At 44.6% G+C, this 12,712-nt stretch overlaps 1 protein-coding gene across 2 annotated transcripts in view; it reads right to left on the reverse strand.

The window, feature by feature from the left end:
* The window catches only part of TESK2 (testis associated actin remodelling kinase 2), a 39,077-nt gene that overhangs the window by 4,081 nt on the left and 22,284 nt on the right, over positions 1-12,712 (reverse strand). For both annotated transcript variants that reach the window (XM_069981239.1, XM_069981240.1), the window contains 6 exons: positions 10,583-10,729; positions 6,819-6,901; positions 3,607-3,691; positions 2,128-2,211; positions 1,160-1,246; positions 728-869 (listed from right to left, as the gene is read on the reverse strand). In XM_069981239.1, the coding sequence (XP_069837340.1) occupies positions 728-869; positions 1,160-1,246; positions 2,128-2,211; positions 3,607-3,691; positions 6,819-6,901; positions 10,583-10,729 (628 nt within the window). The remainder of the gene's footprint in view (positions 1-727; positions 870-1,159; positions 1,247-2,127; positions 2,212-3,606; positions 3,692-6,818; positions 6,902-10,582; positions 10,730-12,712) is intronic.

Below are 12,712 nucleotides of genomic sequence, written 5' to 3' on the forward strand. Positions count from 1 at the left end.
TTAGGGATAATGGTTATAGAGGGATGCACAACATCCTGTAGATCAAAATTAAAGGGGTTTGGACCAGTAACCGCATGTATTAGTTTATAGTTGTTGGAGGTCTGACAGCTGGGACCCTCACCAATTAAGAGAAAGGCTGTCCCCAAGTACCCCCGTAGATGGAGCAGTAATGCACTTCTGTGACTGCCAATGGTACTGACAGAAATAGCACAGTACCTCAATCGGTTTCAATGGCAATGAACAAAGCAATAAAGGTCATATACATCTACAAGGGGCATCTAGGGACCACCATTGTCAACTGGTGGACAGCACAGTGGTCAGGGGCACAGCAGCAACTATATTTACATTTATTATTCACTTTGTAGCCACATCACCCAACCCTGTTAGGTGTTGTATAATGGAAAGGTGGGGGATTTATCATCCCTGCACTCGGCATGCATCTGCAAAAAGTCACAGTGTCTATTACAAACCAGAAGCATGCGCCTTTTGAAGCAGACGTGGAACATGGGGGCAGGGATTTAGGACCAGCGTACAGATATGGCTGTCATAGTATCGGTGTAATGTATTAAAGAGAGATTGTCTGTCCCAGATACAACTGTCTACCTATTGGGTCAGGGCAGAATTGTGTCCTCTGTGCTTTCTTTTACTGGCAGCTAGCAGAGTTCATAAAATTGGTAAGTTGCAAATGTTTTCATGAATCATGGTGGAAACTGATAGAAGAACTCACCCTTAGTCAGAGGCTTTGTCTCATTGACCTCAGGGTTGTTGGACAGGCGCTCATGCGCGGCCTCTTCTTTTCTAAGTCGTTGTAAAGTTTCCTCCAGCTGCTTCACAATGTCACAGAAGGATGGACGGAGCTTCGGGTCCATCTGCCAAAAAGTGATCCACAAATTCATTACTGATAAATCACTGAGGCGCCTCCTAGTGGTAGCATCTTCGCTAGTGCTGCTGCGACAACTATTTTCCTACAGGGTTGGCTACAGATCTGGCTCCATACAGCTCAGAAATGGCAGACTATAGAGAAGGAGGTCCCCCACTCTAGATATATGGGGAGATCTAAGCATTCATATCTCCATCAACTGAACATGTGCGCAGGTGATGTGTGATATCTGTGGGATGTCGATGGTCCCTCTACACCTGAGAGGGGAGGGGTACTCACATTACAGCAGTTGAATGCCAGCTGGAGGAAGTCCTGGGGGCAGTCACCGACCATGTGCTGGAAATTATCATAGTCTAAGCCAAAGTTCTAAATACAAAAGAAGGAAATAGGTCAAAACAACAAGATTAGCCGAGAGGTCAGCTACTCCCTATTGGACATTCATAGTAAATACCTAAAATCCAGAGATGGTGAACTTCATCGGTTACATTGCACATTTTCCTAATACAGGTTTATCACATCTGTTATCAGCTCCAGTTACAGGAGTGAACAATATGGATAATAAAAGAGCAATTTGGGAATATTTTACTTCCTATATTGCAGTTTCCAATAGGCTGTATATTGATCGGAGGGAGCAGGTATGATACAGCACAATAAGAGGGACTACACATTATAACTGGGTTACCCCAGTATAATGTGCTGCTTTGCTACCTCGATGGAGCTGCGGACCTGCTACAAGCTGAACCTCTAAATAAAAATCATTTAAAAAAAGTTGATGTGCCCTGTACTACCATTTGCAGCCTGTAGGTGTCACTAATGTATACAGACTTACACAGAGACCTGGTTATCCCCTATCCTGTGGAAAATCCAGTGTACATTATTTCTGTCCTGGCCTTCCACCACAATGAACGTATTTATTGGCATCCCTCTGCGCCGGTATCTATCAGTATTTTGTTACCATGGATACAATGATAATTAACATTCTCCTCAGCCATAAAAAGATATTAGTCACAAGACTAGCAGAGCCGAGTGGCTCCACACCTATACTCTTGGTTCTCACAGAGTGCACTGCAGTATGTTATGGATGGCGGAGACATTTTTAAGAAAAATATTAAAAAAAATTCCAAATATGTAAGTGAGACGATGACAAATGCTGCACAGTGAAGAATGACTACTGCACTACTACTGATGGGGCACTTTGCATATTGTATTACCTGTAGCAGACAGGAACTATGCCGTCCCCCCCTTACCTCTGTGCGGGGCAGATAGTCCGGGTCGGCCTGTATCCGGGCGATGATCTCACACAGGATGATCCCATAGGAGAAGACATCCGCCTGGTAAAAGAAGAAAATATGTATAAACTAGGACGTAAACCTCCCCGAGCTGAAAGCTGCCATTCAAGTATCTGAAATGACTTCTCCAGCCAAATTAGGCAGGGATCGCTCCTGCAGCGGCAGATCCACTACACAGTTATTATGAACTGCGACAGAGACCCCTGAATTTAACACCATGCCGTGTGATACAGTCTGGTTTACCAAAGTCAACCAATAGAGCAACCTACACAATGGCGTCTCTGATGGTCAGTTATTTACGAGACTCCATAACTAGGAAACAATGCGCAGAGGACAGGGGGCAATATGTCCCTGAACCCGGATATTTAACCTTTGTATGATCAGTCATCAATGTCCTGCCTGTAACCCCCTCATGAATGGCTGTGCAGCACCTCCTAGTCACTCAGGAGGCAGGACGAGGTGTTTCATACCCGGAGGTGGCGGGCGTGCAGCGGACAATGTTTACACAATGCTGTCGCTCCCTTTGTACAGGACACAGGAGATAAGAAGCTGGTTAATCTTCCACCATGGGCGCAGGGCGCGGGTTTACTCTGCCCCTGAGGAATTTCATGTATTTTTAGTGACAACGCACAGAGAAATATTGACACTTTGGATCAATGCCGGTTACTAAGGCGATCTCTGTATATATTTCCAATGGTCGCACCTTCTAAGTAGGTGAGAGGTAGGTAACCAACTTGTCCCCATTGTATGAGAACCAGACGGGGGTGACCTACACAATGTCAGAATATGTCCTCATCCATCTAACTATGAGATCTATGAATCCTCACATTGTAAGCTACTGGGACTCTAGACGACTGTCTACACTGATACACTTAAAGGGTGCCTTCACACAGGACGTATCGCAGCGGAAATCTCGCTGTGAGTTTTGCAACAAGATCTGCTACGGTGTAAGGTCCAGGCAGGTCCCTGTGAATACATACTTTCAGACCGCTGCGAGTATGTAAATCAACCCCCCCTTTAAACGGCCCCCACTGTATACATTACCTGTCTTCAATCCTTCCTGCTCTCCCGCCCAGCCAACCAGTGGGCCAGGACCCCGTGGAGCAAGGATTGAAGCCAGGTAAGTTATACAGTGGGAGCCGTTTAAAGGGGGGGGGGGTTGATTTACATACTCGCAGCGGTCTGAAAGTATGTATTCACAGGGACCTGCCTGGACCTTACATTTCTGCTGCGATACGTCCTGTGTGAAGGCACCCTAAGAGAAACTCTCAGCTCTGAGGAGTAGTACATCAGGATATTCAGGATAGAAAATAAAGGTTTCATCCGTTGACAGAAGTAAGAGATGTTTTTGGTGAATCAGAGATGCTGATGCTCAGAGGCACTGGACTCACCGAATACAGGTCAATGATCAGGGAACAGGACGCTGGGCACACTCACCTTCTCATTGTAAGGCTCATCCCGCAGAACCTCTGGTGCCATCCAATATGGAGACCCCACAACTGCCAGCTTCTCACCACCCCCACTGCAAAGAAGCACAAGAAAAGAAGAAGAGCTCAATGGTGAATATATCAATATGCCGTGTATACAGAAGAAAGTCACTGTGCACATATGCATTTCTGTCCTATTGTACTGATCCTGAGTTACATCTTGTATTATACTCCAGAGCTGCACTCACTATTCTGCTGGTGGGGTCACTGTGTACATACATTACTTATCCTGTACTGATCCTGAGTTACATTCTGTATTATACTGCAGAGCTGCACTCACTGTTCTGCTGGTGGGGTCACTGTGTACATACATTACATTACTTATCCTGTACTGATCCTGAGTTACATCCTTTATTATACTCCAGAGCTGCACTCACTATTCTGCTAGTGGAGTAATTAGTATTAGCAGACGACACAGATGACATTAACTAGACTGTCTGTTTAGCGCAGTCAGACCTCATGTGGACTAACGTCTTATGTAAACTCCGGATATCTCCAGTCCGATACGTTAAGTTGCTAAATTACCCACAGTTTCCTGTCAACCACAATCAATTGAAACCTATTATCCTGTAGTAAAAAGCACAGAACACCTGTAGTCTAGAGACTCCATCTGTGCAAGTAAATAATTTAGGGTTCTCTGTTATCAGCCACTGCAGGCTGTCCCCTCCCCCCATGATCCCTACTTTATATCACATGTGTCCGGAGTCATATACATCATACGTGACTAATATCAGCGGCTCCTCTTACAGCTCTCCAATATAACCTCCCGAGAGATTACATCACGTGACTGACATTAGTCGCCCCTCCTATACCGCTCCAGCATTTAAAGTAACATATTTGTCAATCATTTTATTCATTAAAATGACTCCTTACCCCCCAAAAAATGGCTCCACAGTCTCGGCAGCTAGGTGTCTTCCCCTCACTTCTATCTGCTGTTCACTGTCTCTTGTCAGGGGAAAATTGTCTCTGGTAACAGATCAGGACAGCAAGGGCATGACCTGCAAATTGGGTAATCCTGCTTGCTGAAGACAATCCACACAGTACCAGTTAAATCAAGGCTTCCTTCCCATCTCTGACCACCCACAATGCTCAGGACAGCTGTCTCTTGTATAAATATCAGTGCACCTACTGCTGTATGTTCACTGTGCTGCCCTAAGTTCTCCCCCTCCCTTCACCTTCTCAGCAGCTCAGTGCTTAGTGTAACCCCTTCCATGCTGTGCTGCCTTTTCTTTTCCACTAACCAGTGCATCAGTAACCTCTTCTCCCCCCACATGCTAACTAGCACCAAACTGTGCAAGTCATCAGCCCAGCACAGTTGAACCTATTCAGTCCAGTGTACTATATAGTACATAGACCCACAGCACTAATATCACCTGGCAACACTCTGAAGGGTTAATTTAACAAAACCAGCCATGTTCTTAAACATTTGTGAAGATAGCAGCTACCATATTTTATACTTTAGTCATATCGAAAGCCGGTTTTCAATTTGGCCAGAGAGCAGCGCACTGCGGGAGTCCAATGACTGCAAAACAGTTTATCCCAAATGTGAAAGCAAACTGCAAACTGCCTGCAGAACTATGATGTCAGCTCTGGATGTGACCTGAGGAGTAGTAGGAACAGTGCAGCTCCAGTAAGTTAATGGATCTGCAAAGCTTCATAAGGATTTACCAGTGAAACATTAAAGCAGAAGCATGATGTCTCACAACACTAATAGGACTCACACGTAAAATGCTTTTCCTTTGTCAAACAGGGGGTTAGGCGATCTTCTGTCAGCCACAGATTGGTTCTGGGAGTTCTCTAGTCTCAGCACAGTTCTAACCCCCCCCACCCTAACTCCCCCTCAGGTTTATTGCACTTAAGCGGCTGGAGGAGATGTTATTGATCCACCAGCTGCCAGAAAACGCCGCTCAGGTACAAGCCTCAGCCGCCATGTCTGGACCTGATGTGGTCATGTACAGGGCTGGCTGCTCCCCAGCACCACGCTTTACGAGGTGCAAACCTGGTACTGTGCTATTCCCAGCCTCAGCTGCGATATAGAGGGATATAAAACCTCTGCACTTTAGTGATGTGTTTCCTATCCCACATATATTGAGTGTGCGGCTGCATGAGAGCATGGACCAGTGCCAAAGACACAGTAAGATAGCTTAGAAACTGCACAGAAGACAACTACAAATGATAGGAATCAGTCTCTTTGCTGGTAACTGGTTTAGGTCTGTCCCTGGCTGTTACATCAGGTCTTACACTCCAAACACAAAAGCAAGAGCAACATTCATAGTTCTGCTGGAAACAGCTTGCACTTTCTGCAGTAACATGATGTATCAGCGTAGCTCTGGGCAATAGGAGACCAACAGAATTATGAATGCAGCTCTGCATCTGCTCCATCTCAATTGACGTTAACTGATTTAAGTGTATTAAGTGTCACTGTCATTTTTTTTTTCCAGAAACCAATAGTCCAGACGATTTTAAGAAACCTTGTAATTGAGTTTATTAGGCAAACATATTATCTGCATTAAAAAAGACTTTCCCCAGGTCCCCCCTTCCTCCTCTCTCTCATTCACTGCTCATTATCAGGAAGTCTCAATTCTTTTACATCAGTTGTGCCCTGTGTAACCTATGGAGAGGGGGGGAGATTAGTCACCAGCAGAGAGCAGAGAACAAAGGATTACACAGCGGGACCTGTATAAAAAAAAACTGCTATTCAGAGGTCAGAGCGGTCAGTGCTGACTTCAAAGTAGATAACCCGGTGACGTAGCTGTAAATTAACTCTTTGTTGTCCTGTTTTGGTGCCTCATTTTTTTCAACCCCTCCCTTCTCCATAAGAGAACCATGAAGACAGGGGGGAGAGCTTCAAACTGCTTTTTCATGATAAAAATGTATTTTTCGGCTAATAAACCCAATTGCAAAGTTTCTTAAAATCGCTGTACTATTGATTTCTGCAAAAAAAAAAATTTAAACGGCAGTGACACTTTAAGGTGAATAGAACACAATGAAAGCCACCTGAAGCGTGGAGTACCCCCCCCCCCCCCCCACCTCTGCAGGATGCAGAACAGAGGTCACATGAGCAGAGGAATGCCGTAATAACATGTTCTGTGCTCTGTGTTATTACAGTAATTGCTGGGTGGACGGAGTGGGCACAGGTTCATCCGGACACAGTGAATTTACCTGTAATCTGGGATTTTTTCTGCCAGCCCAAAATCTGCCACCACAGCCGCATATCCACCCTCGTCGCTCTTGATGAGACAGTTCTGTAAAAGAAAATGGAGACAATCAGGAGATGCATTGACAGAGGCTACGAAGGAGCTGACCCTGCCGACCACCAAGGAGTTAATGAAGCCGGAGCCGCCGTCTGCAGCTTAACACCCACTAATGCAATGAGCACAATCCCTGGAAAGGAGTTGAGCCTGCAGAACTCTTATATCTACCCTGAAGAGAACGCAGGAGGACGCTGGTCACTTAGGGCCCTTGAACATGGCCCAATGGTAGGAAGCAAATCAGTGCCGATCAGCGAGATCAGTGCTAGCCTGCAGCGCCTTCACAAGGTTCTATAACTCATGCGGCCTTATATATGCATTGTTATCAGCTGTACATCCCTACTACACGACAGTAGGCAGGAGTTCAGGAATCTCAGAAACATATCAACCCACATAGATACAGATGTATATACAAATGTATACAACTTTTGGCAACTATAAACCTTAAAAGGGCAAACAAAGATGTCCGCTTCCAGTAAAAGAGATAAAAAGATAAACAGTGCAGAACGCAGGTGACAGCAGAATGTAAGCCGGATTAATAAGCTCAATGAGCGACGGGCGCAGCACAGTCTGGTTCTGCACACTGAAGAAACACAGAGGCCTCTATATGTATAGAAACATCTGCCGTCCACCTCCAGACAGGACCAAACCACGGATAAAACATCTGGTTACAAAACCATTGAGTACACAAAACCAGCGCACAGTAAGGGCAGAAGATTTACCCGGCCAACAGATTCTGTCTACTACTGAAGAGCTGCGCTACATCCTGCATTATACTCCGGGCCTGCACTCACTATTCTGCTGGTGAGGTCACTATGTATATACATACACAACTGCTCCTGGGGTGCATCCTGCATTATACTCCAGAGCTGCACTCACTATACTGCTGGTGGGGTCACAATGTATATACATACATAACTGCTCCTGAGTTACATCCTGTATTATACTCCAGAGCTGCACTCACTATACTGCTAGTGGAGTCACAATATACATACATTACTTATCCTGAGTTTCATCCTGTGTTATATTCCAGAGCTGCACTCACTATTCTGCTGGTGGAGTCACAATATACATACATTACTTATCCTGAGTTACAGCTTGTATTTTAGTCCAGAGTTGTGCTCACTATGTAGAGTGGTGATCCCTCAACTTACGATGGCCTCAAGATACAATATTTTCAACATACAATGGTCCTTTCTGGACCATCTTAACTTGAGACCAGACTCAACATACAATGTTACAGACAGTCAGCATCTGCAGCACATGTAAATAACTAGATGATCAACCAATGAAATTGGCCATTTTACTGGTAAAACCTCAGTATTAGTGAAATTCCTGCACTGGCTGGCTCTCTGGTAGTGATTCTCTCAGTATAGAATGATACTACATGTCCTGTGCTGTCATTTACCTGGGCCAGTTTTCCATAGAATTTTGGTCTCAACATACAATGGTCGTCCTGGAACCAATTAATATCGTTTGTTGATGGTTCACTGTATATACATTACTTATCCCATACTATACCCCAAAGCTGCACTCACTATTTTGCTGGTGGGGTCACTGTGTACATACATTACATTACTTATCCTGTACTGATACTGAGTTACATCCTATATTATACCCCAGAGCTGCACTCGCTATTCTGCTGGTGGGGTCACTCTGTACATACATTACTTATCCTGAGTTACAGCTTGTATTATAGTCCAGAGTTGTGCTCACTATGTATATACATTACTTATCCTGTACTATACCTCAGAGCTGCACTCACTATTCTACAGTTGGAGAGATATTTATGTATACATGCAGCTATGATCCTTGCTTGGCTGCAGATATTGTTGCTGAGGGAAGAATCTAATATTTATACTGTGGGGAACGTGACTTATCTAGAATTTGTGGTCAGCGATGAGGAAGTTTCTGCATCTATAAAATAAGCAGAAAAAAAAGGAACCGGGGCCGATAATCTGCAGAAAGGTCTCACACTTATGTTCTGTGCAAAAGCAAACTGCAAGCATAGCGCTACGGAGAAATTGACAAGTAGTATTGTCTGCCTGTAATATACTTTATATCTGGAGAGCGGTGATATCATCTCCTGTATAATATATGTGGAGAGCGGTGATGTCACCTCCTATATAATATATGTGGAGGGCAGTGATGTCACCTCCTGTATAATATATGTGGAGAGCGGTGATGTCACCTCCTATATAATATATGTGCAGAGCGATGATGTCACCTCCTGTATATTATATGTGGAGAGCGGTGATGTCACCTCCGATATAATATATGTGGAGGGCAGTGATGTCACCTCCTGTATAATATATGTGGAGAGCAGTGATGTCACCTCCTGTATAGTATATGTGGAGGGCAGTGATGTCACATCCTGTATAATATATGTGGAGAGCAGTGATGTCACCTCCTGTATAGTATATGTGGAGAGCGGTGATGTCACCTCCTATATAATATATGTGCAGAGCGATGATGTCACCTCCTGTATATTATATGTGGAGAGCGGTGATGTCACCTCCGATATAATATATGTGGAGGGCAGTGATGTCACCTCCTGTATAATATAACTGATATGTGGAGAGCGGTGATGTCACCTCCGATATAATATATGTGGAGGGCAGTGATGTCACCTCCTGTATAATATATGTGGAGAGCAGTGATGTCACCTCCTGTATAGTATATGTGGAGAGCGGTGATGTCACCTCCGATATAATATATGTGGAGGGCAGTGATGTCACCTCCTGTATTATATATGTGGAGAGCAGTGATGTCACCTCCTATATAATATATGTGGAGAGCAGTGATGTCACCTCCTGTATAATGTTTGTGGAGAGCAGTGATGTCACCTCCTGTATAATATATGTGGAGAGCAGTGATGTCACCTCCTGTATAATATATGTGGAGCGCAGTGATGTCACCTCCTGTATAATATATGTGGAGAGCGGTGATGTCACCTCCTGTATAATATAACTGATATCTGGAGAGCGGTGAGTGGTAATACCTGGAATGATAGTCATTAGTTACAATCGTTTGTATACTGTATAATCCTACTGATCCAAGCAAATGAATCATGTGTACATACACCGAAAGATTTGCAAATTATTAACAATGATTTTATCACCAGTTCATAAGATGCACTTAACAACATAAGAAAATGAATTTATTAGTCGTTTGATCATTGCCTGCATACACACACAGAAACATTATTGCTTAAAATCAAACGATTTTTTGCATGATCATCTTTCCATGTAATAGAGCCCTAAGCACTGGCCGAGGTCTTTCACAATCAGCTGACAACCTACAGCTATAATCACATTGCCGGCCACTCCCCAAGACCTGCCTGCATTGTGAAACCTTCAGCTCAAGGGCCGGCAATAAAAAAAAAAAAAAAAGTATCCATCCTCAGCGCTGTCAGTGCCAAGCTGCCCCTTCCCACACACACGTACAGAGCCCCACGTGTTGTTGCCAAATCTTCCCCAAACCATTTAGGGAGGAAAAAAAAATTGTGACCCATAGGCAGCTGTAGAACCACAAACCCCAGAATATCTAGACAGCCACAAAGCAGCCCTGGGCCCGGACATAGAAACTCGTGATACTGAGATGGGACATCTCCCTGCAATCTAACAAATATTTAGTTGTCTATCCAGACTGACATGAGGACTGTGAAAAACTTACCTTGGATGTGAGGTCTCGATGGAAAATACCCTTGGAGTGAAGGTAGGCCAGGCCCAGGGCGATATCCTGCGCTAGCTTCACCCGTACCGTCCACGGCAAGTGCTGGTTGCTGTCCAGAAGCTGTTCCAGGTTACCGCTATTGATATACTGCAGGGCAAGAAGCAAAGGATCCATTATACATCACAGAATAGTCACAAGGTCACATAACTACACATTACACATCCTGTCTCAAGCCTGGGGACACTGAACACTATGGACGGCCAAAGCTGAGGAGGTCTAATTCCTAAGCTCACTGTTCTATGCAGTGCTCTGTATAGGGAAATTCTAGGTCATGGGATTGGACAGGGAGAGATGGGCACATGGCGGGTGAAGCCCCTGACATCAGCATTACGAGGTGCCGTCGGCTCAGAGCCTGTCTGTTACCCTGTACTTCACACATGTGTAGGGGGCTTTGGTGACGATGGCTGTGCTGAGGCAGGTGGTGGCGATCAGGAGGTCCGGGGCCAGACGCCCAGCTGAGAAAACACAGACTACGCTGCCAAAGAAAACCCCTGACACCACATAAGACAAGGAGTGAATACGGGACGTTTAATAATTCATGGACAGTAATGTCTGGAGCATTGATCGGAGCAGCAGAGACGATGAAGTGTAGCTGCTGCTGTGTTGTCTTGGTATTTGGCGGTCTAACCGGTTCAACCTGAATAACAGCAGATGGCAGAAGCGACAGATGATGACCTCATGTGACCACAAGGAAAAGGGATGCTATAGTACACAATGCCGTATAATAGGACAGGTATATGGGGAGCAGTGATGTCACTGTCTACAATACATACAGCCGTGACATCATCACTTTCCAGATATCAGCTATGGCATACATCAGTAACCTCACTGCTCTAGAAGATTGATGACACTTCAGATAGAATACCTTGTATATGGAGAATGGTGGATCTCCTGTGTAATATAACTTATACCTGGAGACGGTGATGTCATTTTTGAACAATTCAACTGAGGACATATACAGGAGATGACATCATCACTTTCCAAGTATGTGTTATATAATACAGGAGATGACATCACCACTCTCCAGTTATAAGTTATATAGGAGATTACATTACTGCCCTTGCTGGTATTTCTTATATAATTCAAAAGACAACATCACTGCTCTCCAGGTATAAGTTATATTGGAAATGACATCACCGCTCTCCAGGTATAAGTTATATTGGAAATGACATCACCGCTCTCCAGGTCTAAGTAATACAATACAGGAGGTGACGTTATAGGAAGTTATATTAAATAGAAGGCAACTGTACTGCAGGAATATGTCTGGAGAGCAGTGATGTCACTTTGGTATAACATGACTGGATACCTGAAAAGTAGAGATGTCAATATTGTGTAATATAACTTGGCTGTGAAGAGTAGCGACGTCACCTCTAATGTATGTTCATTTACATCACAGCTCTATGACGTCTTTCTGCAGATACAGAGCACAGTGTTACTAGACACACAGAGGGCTGATCCACAGCCTTCTGGTCGGCTACTAGAGATCTCACTAGACATATTAGGGCCGGTGCAGGTCCACAATTGCAGGAAGCAGTGAGGGCCGCTGAGTGATCTCCCCGTGTCCCACCGCACACTCCATCCCGACATAAAACACAAATATCATCTCCAGGCTTCCAAAATCACAACAATGGAATTTTTATGAGATCAGAGCTGTTTGATTTGGCACTAAACCTGCGCCCTGTGTATATAGAAGAATCTACCCCGAGCGGGAACAATGCAGAATTGTGCAGGACGGATCAGCCGCTGGCCACCACTTCACCACAAGCTCTGTTTTCTTTACTGGGGACGGAAAGCACATGGGAGTCATCTCTGCCGGGAGGTATGAAACTGCCATGGGCGACAGACAATGGGGAACAATACTGCAACCAGCGTATGTGGTATGTCCTCTCTACAGGTTATATATACTCTCCATATACAGCCAGCCAGCCTACATACATTACTTGTCCTGTACTGATCCTGAGTTACATCCTGTATTATACTCCAGAGCTGCATTCACTATTCTGCTGCTGGGGTCACTGTGTACATACATTACTGATCTTAAGTTACATCCTCTATTATACCCCAGCACCT

Source organism: Dendropsophus ebraccatus, chromosome 8 (assembly GCF_027789765.1).
Source record: "Dendropsophus ebraccatus isolate aDenEbr1 chromosome 8, aDenEbr1.pat, whole genome shotgun sequence".
In the NCBI taxonomy this organism is placed as follows: Eukaryota; Metazoa; Chordata; class Amphibia; order Anura; family Hylidae; genus Dendropsophus; species Dendropsophus ebraccatus.